At 39.9% G+C, this 15,395-nt stretch overlaps 1 protein-coding gene across 2 annotated transcripts in view; it reads left to right on the forward strand.

Annotated features, from left to right (window-relative positions):
- LOC138797604 (fibrillin-2-like) overlaps positions 1-15,395 on the forward strand; it is a 150,226-nt gene that overhangs the window by 33,316 nt on the left and 101,515 nt on the right. For both annotated transcript variants that reach the window (XM_069977983.1, XM_069977982.1), the window contains exon 3: positions 12,124-12,206. In XM_069977983.1, the coding sequence (XP_069834084.1) occupies positions 12,124-12,206 (83 nt within the window). The remainder of the gene's footprint in view (positions 1-12,123; positions 12,207-15,395) is intronic.

Consider the following 15,395-nt stretch of genomic DNA (forward strand, 5'->3'; position numbering starts at 1 on the left):
TTTTTCTGACAGATTTTTGAAGCCAAAGCCAGGAACAGACTATAAACAGGGAATAAGTCATAAAGAAAAGACTGAGATTTCTCCTCTTTTCAAAACCATTTCTGGCTTTGGCTTTCAAAATCTGTCAGATAAATCTCTGTGTGTAAATGCACCATTAGGCTGCATTCACACGTTCTGTGTTCCGTAGAATGCCTGTAACAGACTTCTCCCCCCCCCGGGCAGTATCTGTGATAAGATGCTGGGAGCGGGGGAACTGTACAGATATGCGCCGCGCTGTAATGACAGAGCCGCGCGACTGATTCATTACATTCTGTACAGTTCCCCCGCTCTCAGCATCTAATTACAGATGCTGCCCGGGCGGGGGAGAAGTCCGCTACAGGCATTCCATGGAATGCGGAACGTGTGAATGCAGCCTTAGACTGAGCCTGATCAGCTTCCGTAGCTAAGACACTGATGTCACAGCAACCATCAGGGCTGTGCGTTTTCACCGCACAGCCCCGATAGGGAACAAAGGGAAGATTCTCCCTTCTTGCAGCACTATAGGTGCTGCAATCACACAAATCACAGCACCTATAGGGCTAACCACGAAGATCCGGGCCGGGTCTTGGCAGTTGCGGCGGATGACACGGGCACAGCTCCAACCCCCCGAGGTAGCAGCAGAGAGCAGTGTGTCTCAAAAGAATACACCACTTCCCGCAGGACATACAGAAACTGCTAAGTACTGGAAGGGTTGAGATTTTTAAATAGAAGTAAATTACAAATCTATCTGACTTTCTGACACCAGTTGATTCTTAAAAGAAAAAATGCTTCAGAGTTTCCCTTTAATTATACAGTATACAACAGTTTTTTCCCTTTGGCCAATAAACCTAAATGTGTTTGCTCTTTCCTAAGTTAGACGTTATGTACAAACAGGTTAACGTGATGATCAGATGTGAAGCAGAAACCTATGGATATTATCAATGAGACAAATTGCTTGTCTGAGCAGCAGGATGTTTGCAATGAAAATACGTAAACTTCAGAAGAGTCAGGGGGTGGTTTATCTTCAGTTTGGCTTGTATGGATGTTGGTACACAGATGTGCTTCTCTGCCTGGGATATTATCCGTGTTACAAAGGAGATGTGGGTGAGAGATCAGCACCCTGTGAGTCTTTGAAGCACAATGTTATGTCCTCTTCCCAGCTTCTAGAATGTTTTGCCATAGTTGCTTCAAAGTGGGAAGACACAGCAACTTTTTCTGTTCGTAGAGTCTTCTAAATATCTTAACTCAGTAAATATATCCATTGTTAAGAGAATAAGAAATCCACAGCTGTATAAAATTATAGAAATAAGCAGGACATTGTAAAGGCAGACTGAGCCGAGTGATAGCGCTCACTTGTAGAGTTATTAAAAAAGGTCATATTTCAAGTTCTGCATTAAAGTGTAGCTGTCCCCAGTAGTGGGGGTATAATCAGCAGTCCAGTATTTTTTTCCCCCAGAAAAATTCCATCTTACTTTACCATTTTTACTTTTAGGGTGGGTTCACACATAACAGAATCGCAGCAGATTTCTTGCTGCGAGTTCGTAGCGAAATCCGCTGCGATTCCCATGCTGTGGGTTTGACTAGGTTTACATACTTGCAGCCGAATTTTCATCCTGCTGTATGTAAACGCCATCTCCCTTAACCCACGGCGGCCCAGGTAATACATTACTGGTCCACGTCCTGCTCAGCCAAACAGTGCGCTGTCCCACCACAGCCACTGATTGGCTGAGCGGGATGTCAGAGTCGGAAGCCCCAGAAGAAAGCCGGAGCGTGAACCGGTAATGTATTCACCGCGGGACGGGTTTACATACTCACAGCAGAATGAAAATTCTGCTGTATGTAATCCTATTCATACTGACTGCATAGGAATCCACTGTGATTCCGTTATGTGTGAACCCACCCTTAAGCAAAAGAGCCTGAAGGGTTGGCATGTGTCTAAAGGCCCTTTTACATGGGGCGACTGTGAGGAGCAAGCAAGAGCTGTCAGCACTCCTCGTTCCCTGCTCGCTGCCGGCACTATTACACGTGCAGCAAGCGGGTAAGTGCAGGCTAGGTGCAGGGGGGCTGCCCGGGTGATCGCTAGATTGTCCGGACAGCCCATACAGGATAGCGGCAGTCTGCTGCCGCTGCTTCTATTCCACGGAGCAACGGCAGCATATTGCTGCTATCATTGTTGTTTGTCTTTCAACATGTTGAAAGACAAACCACAGCAACGATCAGCCGACATCATTTAAGTCGGCTGATCATTGCTTTCTATTACACAGGACGATTATCAGCCATAATGGCCAATAGTCGTTCCGTGTAATAGGGCCTTAAATGAGTCTAAAGGCTAGAACTACAGAGCTCTGGCCAATCAGATTTGGCCCTGTATATAATGTGGGTATGTGCTTTGTGCTGCTAAATCATGCAATCTATGGCTAGTCGTACACCAAAGGGGGCAGCTGAAAAAGGCCTCAGTAATAATTTTCCAGAAGAGATCTATACACGGTGTACGCCTTACGCCTATTGTCCAGCTCTGGCTGTATCTTTGCTATGGGTGCATAATTGGCCACAGGGGAATAGAAGTACAATATGCAAGTATCTGACCTTTCAATGTATGATGATATTTAGATAAGAAAATGCAAAGGTCCTCATGTTAAATTAACCATAAATCCTCATTTCCAATTCTATTTAAATCTTCTCCTGGATTTGGTTAAGATAACTGCGACACAAAGGAAAAGTATATCACAAGTGAATTTGTCAGCTCCAAATCACATTCCGAACTGCTCTCAACCCAATTCTTCTCTGGTCATTCTTGCCTGTCCTTCTCTGCTCTCCGCCATTCCAAAAAGTCTCTCCGTTCTTTCCAGTTTATGGCGACTTCTTCATCCACTGAACAAGGATTACACATTCTTTTCCCACCCGCATAACCTCTATTCTCAAACTGACTATTTGTTTCTCTCACATGATTATCTAGGCCTTATTCTTTCCTCCTCTATAGATCCCATTTCCTTCTCGGATAATGCCCTTATGTCCCTCTCCCTAGCCCCTCCTCAGCCTAGGACATGATGATGACACCTCAATGAGTCTCTGCTTCAAGACCCTGGGGTCTTAGCGGAACTCCAGTCCAACCTCTCCACATACTTTTCCACTAACTTATCCCCTGACATGTCTCTGTAGGTCATCTGGAAAACAGACAAATGCTACATTAGAGTCACTTTCATTTCACAAGGTTGCTGCATATGTTGACGACCTCCTCTTCTTTCTCCCCAACCCAGCTGTCTCCCTCCCTAATCTACTAGTGGAACTAAATATCAGACTCTAGCAAACTATAAGATAAATTTACAGAAGTCTGAAGCCCTAAATATCTCTCTGCCCCTTCCCATTGTCCAAACCCTTGTTTCTTCCTTTCTCTTCAATTGAGCTCGGTCCTCTTTGACCTATCTAGGGGTGCAGCTGACCTTCGACACTTCCACACTGTTAAGGAAAATTCCCACTCCCCTCCTCAAATCCATAACAGACAATTTTCAGAGGTGGCACAGGGGAACGTTTACCTTTACCTGTTACAGGCCCTACCAGCAAGTATGCCTCTGTCTTTTTTCCGTCAACTCTCTTCTCTTCTCCTGAAATTCATATGGGCACATAAATCTGCTAAATTGGCTTAATCCATGCTGTACAGTCCAAAAACACAGGGCAGTATGGCACTCCCTAATCTTTATCTGTATTATGTAGCGGCTCATCTATCCAGGTTACTTGCCTGGCATAGACAAGTTATCTTTTCTGCTGGAATGTTTTGCCCTATTGCTTGGTATAATTCGCACCTTTGCAGGTGATTTCTTTATATGGAAAATTTTATAAAACTCAGAATTATAAAAAAAAAACCTGAAATTCGGATAGATTTTCTACTGGGCAAGGATACTCTTTCTTCCTGAAGCGTGTCTAGGCTGGGTTCACACTACGTATATTTCAGTCAGTATTGTGGTCCTCATATTGCAACCAAAACCAGGAGTGGATTAAAAATACAGAAAGGATCTGTTCACACAATGGTGAAATTGAGTGAATGGCCGCCATTTAATCGCAAATAATTGCTGTTATTTTAGAACAACTGCTGTTATATTGAAATAATGGCCGTTATTTACTGTTATATGGGGGCCATCCACTCAATTTCAACATTGTGTGAACAGAGCCTTTCTGTGTTTTTAATCCACTCCTGGTTTTGGTTGCAATATCAGGACCACAATACTGACTGAAATATACGTAGTGTGAACCCAGCCTTATGCTGGAAAATAGCCCCGGAAATTGTAGGACATGTTATATAACTGTCCAAAATTCCAGCATGGATGCTAAATAGAAACCTTTGGGGGCATCTGCAGTTCTGGATGCACTTCCAGATCAGGACATCGCCAGCACCCATACAAGTGTCGCCATGTGCTGGCCCATTAACTGTATTGAAAAACAACCAAAAAGAAGGAGCTCACCTCACAATTTAATATCAGTGGGGGTGCAGCTTGGTGTCTAAATGAATCAAACCAAACAAAAAGAAGAACACAAGCTAAATACCATAATAGCGCACACCACCAAGATAATATATAATCAATTTTATTTGTACATGATTCCACAAAAAAACAAGACAAAAAGAAGCACCATAACAAACATGATTAAAAACAATTTAAAAACCATATAGGTATGAAAACGATCCAAAGGGTGAGAGGATATGATAGTCCTCTGATGAAGTCACTGTGGTGACGACACGCGTTGAGTCTCAGTCAGGACACCGGATCTCATGGTCATAGGATGATCAGACGAATTTCCTTGTCATCTGTGCTTATTTCTCTGGCGTCTTACTATATTTGCATATTTTCATCATGTCATAGTATGTAGCACTTGAGCACTTTCTTAGTTTATTATCTTTTATATATAGGAAAAAGTAGTAGGCTCTCTAGAAGAGGGTGCATAAACTAGGGTAGTATAAACTGTGGAATCTAAATCGTGACAATCTAGACCATACAAATAGATCTATATAATCATTAAATTTTAATATATTATAATATGTCAAAGAATTGCATAAGTAATTAGTTCATGTCTGGATACACTTCTATATAAAACATAAATAATTCATGAGTAATACAGTACCACAATAATCATATGCGTCTAAAAAATATATATATATAAAAATATAAAAAAGAAAAATCAGACAATATATGATGATGGAATATACCATATAAATTAGATGTCTAATTTATATGGTATATTCCATCATCATATATTGTCTGATTTTTCTTTTTTATATTTTTATATATATATATATATATATATATATATATATATATATATATATATATTTTTTAGACGCATATGATTATTGTGGTACTGTATTACTCATGAATTATTTATGTTTTATATAGAAGTGTATCCAGACATGGACTAATTACTTATGCAATTCTTTGACATATTATAATATATTAAAATTTAATGATTATATAGATCTATTTGTATGGTCTAGATTGTCACGATTTAGATTCCACAGTTTATACTACCCTAGTTTATGCACCCTCTTCTAGAGAGCCTACTACTTTTTCCTATTTACTATTACCACTCTCTTAGCGCTGAGACAGTAGCGCACTCGAAGTAGGCTACTATCCATATCCACCAGTGAGGTGTAGCTAATCCCTATCTTTATATCTTTTATATATAGTTGTTTTTAGGCATTTGTGATAGACAATTATACATCAGGAGAGGATTTTTAGTGAAGTAGTTGTCACGTTTGGGTTTCATTTCACATGTACAATATCTTTTGACGCCAGTTTGTATAATTGATTATACTGCACAATAGGATAAAGTTTTTGCACATTATTATATATACGTTGGTTTGACCATGAGATAAGATTGTTTTTTCCGGTTATGGCCTGAGATAGTGAGAGGACTATCATATCCTCTCACCCTTTGGATCATTTTCATACCTATATGGTTTTTTAATTGTTTTTAATCGTGTTTGTTATGGTGCTTCTTTTTGTCTTGTTTTTTTGTGGAATCATGTACAAATAAAATTGATTATATATTATCTTGGTGGTGTGCGCTATTATGGTGTTTAGCTTGTGTTCTTTTTGTTTGGCCCATTAACTGTATGCGCTCCTAATTAGAAGCCCATACAGTTATATGCAGCACTGTGTTTGACAGGGCCATTGACTCCCAGCCCTGTCAATCCTTCTGGCTGGAGGCACCATTATACCTCTGTTCAGAAGAGGCCACAGTTCCCTCCCCCCAGCAGGAAAGCAGAAAGAAGCTGGACAGGAGCACTACTGCAGTCTAAAGCAGGCAAGTATAATTTTTTTTCTCCTCTGTGGTTTGCTAAAGGGGGCCTGAAATAGTTGTTAGGTCAAAAAGACACATGGTACCTTTCATGTATCAACTGAAAGCTGAAAGAAGATAAAAGGGGGACATGATCGAAACTTATAACTATGTTAAAGCACTAAATAAGGTTCAGGTGGAAAGTGTTTTTAGAAAAAACTAAACTCAAGAACAAGAGGACACAATCTGATGTTAGTTGGGGGAAAGATCAGAAGCAACATGGGAAATATTACTTTACTGAAAGAGTAGTAGATGCTTTGAACAAATTTCCAGCAGATGTGGTAGGTAAACCTACAATAACAGAATATAACCCTGTCTGGGATAAACATATATCTATCCTAAGATAGGAAGGAAATACTAAAAGGGCAGACTAGCTGGACCAAGTGGTCTTTTTCTGCCAACAATCTTCCATGTTTCTATCTGTGTTTCGGATGAGTTCTCTATCTCAATACTATGGCACATAATGCGCTCTCCACCACAGACTTGGTCACTGGTTCTCTCTGGAGACAATGACAACAATCAGAAACCTGAAACAGGAGCACAAAGGGATGACCAACAGGATAGGGAAAACACAAGACATATAGACAAACTGGGACAGCACAAAACCGCATGTACATATGGGAATCACACACGGAGGTAACAAACACAAAGAAAGAGGAGGAAATGGACAACTTTATATAAAAAGGGGATTTCTGGGACAATTTATGGCTTCCCTAAGTTTAACTACTACTTGGATAAAAGGGGGGGGGGGTGCATAACACTATTGTTGAGGGGACCACACAGACACTTAGAGAGTGTAGTACAATAGGATTCCTGTAATGACTGCACCTACAAGCATCACTAGTGGCAGATTTGTTGGACAGCTGCTGGATTCTTGTCAGTAATTACCTTTCCTTCCTTAATGTTCAGATACTTTGGTGGTCTCAAAACGCATAAAAAGGCTTCTTGGTGGTCCAATAGTCTTGAGCCAAGAAAACAGCATATAATGCCATGTTGTTGTCCATCAGCATTTAACAATGAGCTTCTAGATATATATCTCCGCTTGTGGTTTATCTTTGTGCTTTTCTGTTATGTCTCTTTTTTTGGCGCACACTGGTCCTTACTGTACATAATGGTGAGGCAAAGCAATCAACCCCCCACCCCCACCCCGTTGGTGAAGCACCGCTGGGGAACCTGACAGAATTAATTGTAAATTATACAGGCCTTTCTATGGTTGCTTCAATATCTATTTTAACAAAAATTATTACTAGCTAGCAGGACATCTCAGGGAGCGTGGAGAGGTATGTATAGCTTATTATTTTCTTTTTACACAGTCGTCAGCCAGTGGCCAATGATTTTAGGTAAGGACCTAAAGACATGATCAGCTGATGATCGTTGTCATCAGCTGATCATTGTCTTTATTACACGGAGTGATGATCTGCTGAATTGGCCTGATTAAGCAAATTATAGCTCTGTATAATAGAGCCCTTACTCTGACAACTACTGTAATCTCTGTTCGTAAGATTCACTTCGCTCATCTCTAGTTACAACCTATTTGCTGCACTTGAAAAATTTGAAAAAAAACTGATGATATTTTGTTGAGGAAGAAAAAAACTTGTCAAATGCGTTACAATATTCAGTAAAATGTGATTGACCCATACTCAACAATATACAGTATTGATATCCTGTATACAGTATGTAATGACACTGGGCTCTAGCTTAACTCTTCTTAACAAAATTTGCATTGAGTTTTGCATAGGACTCTACACAGACATGTCTGACTGCACAGACTTCAATAAAAACATCAACTGCCAAAGTACATTTGTAGATTGCACAGTAATGCTAAAACTAGAATAGGGTACACAAGTATAAGTATTTACCTTTCCTTTGACTAAGTGTATAAAAACTGTACGTAGGGATTTTATTTTTAAAGGGGCACAAATTTTACAGTCGTCCTATAAATCCACTTTAAGGGATGTTTAGTTTATAGAGGGGCCCTCCCATGGGAAAGCACTGATGTTCATTGATCACAATGGGTGCCTGTGTATGTTTTTTCTGCAGCTGCTTTGCAGGGAAAACCAGAGTAAACATTGTGGTTCCCTCCACAAACACTGATCAGGAGATTTTCAATTTCTGGGAAAAACATATATAAAAATTTGCCTCTAACAATGACTTACATTTACATTATAGACATTATAGCGGAGGTCAAAGGAACAATGAACACTTGCACATTTGCAAAAACAGTAGCCTGCATTGATATTAAAGTGAATGAGTTGCGTAGATTTGTTTCTGCTTATTAGATCCAGACAATGAAATATGTTCTTTTTTCTGTTTTTCAGTTTCTGTTATCTGATTGTAATTTTTTTTTTAAGTTTATTTTTAGTACATGGGGCAGCCATTTTGCCTGTGCTGTTTTTAACAGCATTTTGTGATATGCTTTATGGCAAACCCCATGAAAAAAGTCACAATGAACATCTCAAAACATATTTCTTTGTATGGGGCAGGTTTGCAAGCATGCTCGGTGACCTATGCAAGTATCATTCTACAGGGGAGAGAATGCTTAGCTTCTATTGTCTTCTTATCTATGTAATATCCCTTTGAGCCAACCTCTGTAGGCAGGGTGTGTGGTAATGTAGTTCTCACCTCACTATGGTACAGTGCCTCCACCCCAAACTTGATTGCAGCTCTTTGGGTATGCAATAGGGTTTTCCTTTACTGCCAGGGATAGATTTGGGAAACACACAAGTATAGGGGAAAAGTGATCACAAGGAGATATTGTCTGGATAAAGTAATAAATGGGTAATGAACAGATTGCAACTCAGAATGAGAGAGACTCCAAATAGTAATACTAGTATAATATATAGTAAGGCAAACCCAAAACTCCCAAACTACTACCAAACCCCACACAGACTCTGGTGAAAGACTAAAGACTACGCTGGCCTGGTGTCTATGGGATCCCAGCCGGAGCATATACACATAGTATTTTCTCCTTCCGGGATCCCTAGCAGCGCCGCAAGTCAGTTTTCTGTGGCCACTACTCAGTGAATAGCGGCCGTAGAAAACCATGTCAGTGCACACCATGAAGTGAGTGGCTGGCATCAGAACTCTGCAGGCCGAAAGACCATCTTTTCAGAGACCGGTCGCTCCATGACCCGGCCGGGTCACGGAACAGCCGGTCTCCTACGCCATGTGAACATGGCCTATGTGAGTACATTTTTGCTGTAATGCTGCTCAGATCACTTTCTAGTAGTCTCCTCCATATCATCACAAACAGGACAATAAATTTCGACTTAGTTATATGCTTAGTAATCAGAATGGAAAACTAGGTACTACTTGTGCCCCTGTATAGTGCTACATGCACTATTGAGATGTTACACTGAATCGAAAATGGAGCAAGTATGTTCCAAACAGACTCCAACCATATTACACTAGTGCCCCATAAATGTAAGAATATATGTTTGTATAGCTTTCACTTTGCAGAAACTATTTATCTTTTGCTGTATGTTATTCTATTCACTGTTACTGTACCTGTGAATTATTCTGCAAATGAGTTAAAGGTCAGTAGAGGAATATTAATCATACTCTTTCCTTGACTCTTACTTTTTTCAGCCTTAAGGATTATGGTTATGTGATCTCATGTTAATGGATTTCAGCCCTACATTCTCCTGGTAGATTAGATGCCTTAAAAAAATTACCAAAATCTTCATTTCCATAATAGCCACCAGATGTGAAATTATCCGGCTTAAATTAAAAGAATATCTATAAAAATCTGCACAACTATTTTTGTAACCCCTTAGTCCAGTCATAAGTTTTTGTGTTCGTGAATGTAATTATGTTTAATTTCTAACCTAAAATTTTAAATGAAGAATATTTGGCCGTGAATTTCAGTATTCTTATACTGTATACATATACAGCAGGTGAAAAAAGTATTGAACACGTCACCAATTTTAAAGTAAATATATATCTGAAGGTGCTTTGTGGATGTCAGTAACATCCACAAAGGCAAAGAAATCAAACCATACTTAAATGAATGAAGTTATATGTAATTATAAGAAATAACACAGGAAAAAAATTTCTGAACAGATGAAGAAAGAGAGGTGCAAGAAAGTCATTACGCCATCAGAAATCTATCAGTAATTAGAATGAAGCCCTGTCACTTAGTGATAAATAATATCATCCAACTAATGGGTTATAAAAAAAGGTGTCTTCCTACCAAAAAACATCTCATGATGGGTAAAACCAAGGAGCAGTCTCAAGATCTTCGCAACCTTATTGTCTTAAACCAATCTGATGGCGTTTGTTACCTTTGAATTTCTTACCTGCTGAAGTTTCCAGTGAGCACTGTTGGGGCCATAGTCTGTAAGGAGAACCTCATTTCACAATTACCTGACCAGATACTCCCTTCAAAATTTCAGACAGAAGAGTGAAAAGAATTATCAAAAGAATTGTCCAAGAGCCAAGGACCACATATGGAGAGCTACAAAAAGACCTGTAATAAGCAGGTACAATTGCTTCAAAGAAAACTATAAGTAATGCACTTGACCTCTTTGGCCTTTATGAATGCTCACCACGCAAGACTCTACTGCTAAACAAAGTTCAGGCGCGTTTAAAGTTTATTCAACATTTAAACAAGCCTATGAAATACTGGGAGAATATAGTCTCATCAGAAAAAGACAAAAATTGAACTCTTTGGATGCCAAAATACACACCATGTTTGGAGCCCAAAAGGCACTGCATATGACCCCAAAACCACTACACCAAATGTGAAGCATGGAGGTGGGAACATATTGGTGTGGGTCTGTTTCTTAGCATGCAACACTTGCAAACTTTATATATTTGAAGGAAGGATGAATGAGCAAATGTACAGAAACACTACTAATAAAACTCTGCTGCCATCTACCAGGATGATGAGGATGAAACAAAGGTTAACAATGATCCCAACCATGGCAGATCCCAAGTTCTTTCAGAGAAAGAAAAGCTGCTAGAGCGGCCCAGCCAATCACCTGACCTGAATCCAATGGAAAATCTATGGAAGGAACTAAAGCTCAGAGTTTATAGAAGGAGTCCAACGAACCGAGAGAGTAGGCCAAAATCCCACCTGAGCAATGCATGCCAGTAGTTTTAGCATACAAGAGGCATTTTGAAGTTGTCATCACTACAAAAAAAGGGGTTGGTATAAAAGTATTAAATACATTTAGGTAAGCGCCATTTCCCATTATTACATATAACTTAATTTATGGACATCTATGGTTTGATTTCTTTGCTTATGTGGATTGGATGGATTGTTACCGACATCTGGAGAGAACTTCATATCAATAGCACTATTAGTGGTAGTATATCTAGTATATTATTCACCTGACCTCATGCTCGGGATCGGACAAACTTGAGCATGCTCAACTTTCGCTATATGTATATCAATCTACTCAGCCCCTCCTTCTCTATAACACGGCGCCTATGTATTAAAGTCAGTATGACAGGTTTAAAGCTAGGTTCACACACAGTAAAATAGAAGCTAAATATGACTGTAATTTTTAAGTGAAAATAAAGGCCATATTTTACAAAAGCAGGTGATAAATAATGAGCGTTTGAATTATTTGGACGGTCATAATGAATTACAGGCCTTATTCTACATGGTGTGTGCACTACAAGATAATTTCCCATTGACTTCAATTATTATTATTATAATTCAATTTTTATTTAGAAAATTCAGCTGTATTTTGAACTCAAAATTACAGCCATATTTTACCATTTTACATTTGACCAAACTCATCTAATTTATTTCATTTGTCTCTCTTTTAGACCAAATGTTTGTGGATCTCGGTTTCACTCATATTGTTGCCCAGGGTGGAAAACATTACCAGGCGGAAACCAGTGTATTGTTCGTAAGTACTATTTCTATTCTTCTGGTTATTAGGGATTTGTTACAAAGTTCCCTGGGTCCCAGGGGGTGTATACTGACTGGAAAGGTTCCTGTGCAAGAAGCGTATCTGGGCGTATCTTCAGTGGGCAAGCTTTACAAAGGAAAACTAGACATATATGCCATACACAAGCGTCATATTTAGAAACATACTGCCACATACACACCACTTACACAAAGACTACTTGCCACTTATCCATAGGCCACAGGCCACACACATACCACATATTCATAGGCCACAGGCCACAGGCATTCCACTTTTCCACAGGCCACAGATAACACACATACCACATATTCACAGGTCACCTGCATGCCACTAATCCATAGGCCACAAGTCACACACATGGCACATATTCATAGGCCACAAGCCACATGCATGTCACTTGTCCATAGGCCACAAACATGCCACATATCCACAGGTTGCAGGCTACACACATGCCACTTATCTATAGGCTAAAGGCCACACACAAGCCACTCATCCATAGGCCACAGGCCTAATGTCTATTTTGTTATTTAATACATATCCTGCAGCCAGTTTCTTGTTTGTTTGTTTTCATGGACAGCCCCTTTAAACACATGATGTACCTATCACAAGCTAATATACAAAGCCTTTCATCCCTGTCCCCACTATGCCCTCCTACACAGGACCCCCATCCTATCTCGCCAAATTCCCCCTTAACAAACTGGCCTCTTGCGAAAAACACATCACTGAAGTATTAGCTAACTAAAAACACATGCTGACATATGAGGTTCCCCCCAGAAGCCACTTCTTGTAGTTGCAGACAGAAATGCCAAGGACTTGCCCCTCCTCTATGCCCTCTTATTCTTTTACAGCTGGGCATCCTCTGTGGAGCTTTAATACTCTTAGGAGGCGGCATTACTATTTGATGCTGCCACCTCCTTAACACCATAATTCTGTTTCCTCCAGCCGAGCCTTCTGCATGGGTCATATGTCTGCCCCTGTTCTTGAGGCTAGGGGTACACAGGATTCCTGGTGGCACTACCAAAAATCATGTGGCTACAACCTCATCCCTTATAGAAGTCTATGTGGTTACACTGCAACTCCATGACCCCTCAGTGATAAAAAAAAAAAGTCTATCCAGTAACGTAACCCTATTAAACTGTATGAGTGATGTAGTTGTTCCACCAGGCAGCACAACAGGCAGTGCAGTCCTGCTATATAACCTGCTTTATAAAGTTTTACCAATGAGGACAATGAAATGTCAGCCTTTCAGCCAGTCTAATTTTCATATCACTTTCCAAGCTTTCCAGCCTACTATCCAGACTTTACACCCACACGTCTCTTCTTCACTAGCTGGGTGTTCTGTCCATACTTCACAGGTTTATTCTTGTTGATATAGGGAGGAGGCAGCACATACTTGAATGGTGTTTCCAATTGTGCCAGCTAATATTAATTTAATGACCTAGCTCATCTGTCTGGTCATCTTCCTGGGGGTGTAGTTACAACTCGAAAAAGCATGGTTGTCTCTTCTGTTTCTAAGGGTCCTTATACACAGTCTGATATGAGGAAGGAAAGGAGCATTGATCGGTACTCATTTACAGAGCCTTAACAATCGTTTCCGCAGCGAGGTTATACAAACTATAACTGGATCATTCCTATGGTTATTGAAATGCGTTCACACAAAAACACAAAAAATTAAACAGCTCATTGCTAATGGCAAGACACAGACACAAGTCAGATATGAAAAAATTGCCAAAAGCTACCCAACCCCCCCCCCCCCCCCACCCACCGACTGCTATAAAAAAAATCTCCATAAAAATAAAGTGGCTATAGTGGTATACCATTTGCAAATAGTGTGTACTATCCCACCACGATAAGCTGGCCTCATGCCTGGGATGGACCCTATACTAGCCAATGGTCTCTCCAGGGCCTGCACTCTGGGCATGCAGGGTCCAACTAATACTGGCAATAATAACCCCCAGTGTGGGATTGGTGAAGTGCACAACCAAGTAGAAGCAGCCATTCCCCTCATCTGGAACACAGACAAAAAAAACTAATTTGGTCAGCTTCTACTACACCATTCACACTAGGCAGGAGCACATTGCCAAGGCTAAAATTGCAGAGACACAAAAACACAAATATGCAACAGCTCACTGTTTTTTAAATTCTTTGTTATTGGCCACACATCCCCTGTCTATCACACCTAGGAACACTCATTAACAATAATCGACCCTAGTAATAAAGGGCCCGTAAGGAAATCTTCCTTACTGTTTGTGCATTAAAGGTATACTCCAATGAAAAATCCTTTATATTAAATTAACTGGTGTCTGAAATTATATAGATTTGTAAATTGCTTCTATTTAAAAATCTCCAGTTTTCCAGTACTTGTTAGCTGCTGTATGTTCTGCAACAAGTGGTGTATTCTTTCCAGTCTGACATAGTGCTCTTTGCTGCCTTCTCTGTCCATGTTAGGAGAGCAGGAGAAATTTTCTATGGGGATTTGCTCCTGCTCTGGACAGTTCCTGACATGGAGGTGGCAGCATAGATCACTTTGTCAGACTAGAAAGAATACGCCACTTCCTGCAGGACATACAGCAGCTGTTAAGTACTGGAAATTTATTACAAATCTATATAACATTCTGACACCAGTTGATCTGATTTTTTTTTTTTTACAAACCACCCCTTTAAAAAAAAGGTTGCCCCGGTCGAACCATGTAGGACTGTGGCTTCTGAGGTCAGCAACGCTTAAGATTCCTCCAGAGGTGTTACAAATATGACATATGTACTTATTTATCTAGTCCAAGGCCTTATATGGGAGTTTTTCAGCTCTGGGGCTTGGGGATGATTTCCTGTGCTTTGCTTTTGCAGGTGGTAAGATAGTTCTCTATTCACAGGAGGTTATATCAACATATGTATCCACTTTAAAAACACATTCACTTCAAGTAAAATGATTAGATTGCAGCCTCACCCTCAGTCTGACCTATCTGTTCCTTCACTCACATTCACAGGCTTCATTCTTAGACTTGTGCAATGGCCGTATTTTGATAATTACATAAAATGTTTATATATATATATATATCCATAATTGTATGCATAAGGTTATGCAACATTACACATAACTCACACAATTGTGATTATAACTTGCATAAACTGGACGCATTTTGGCACCAAAATAACGACCATCCAAAATAT

The sequence above is a fragment of the Dendropsophus ebraccatus genome, chromosome 7, assembly GCF_027789765.1.
Source record: "Dendropsophus ebraccatus isolate aDenEbr1 chromosome 7, aDenEbr1.pat, whole genome shotgun sequence".
Lineage (NCBI taxonomy): Eukaryota > Metazoa > Chordata > Amphibia > Anura > Hylidae > Dendropsophus > Dendropsophus ebraccatus.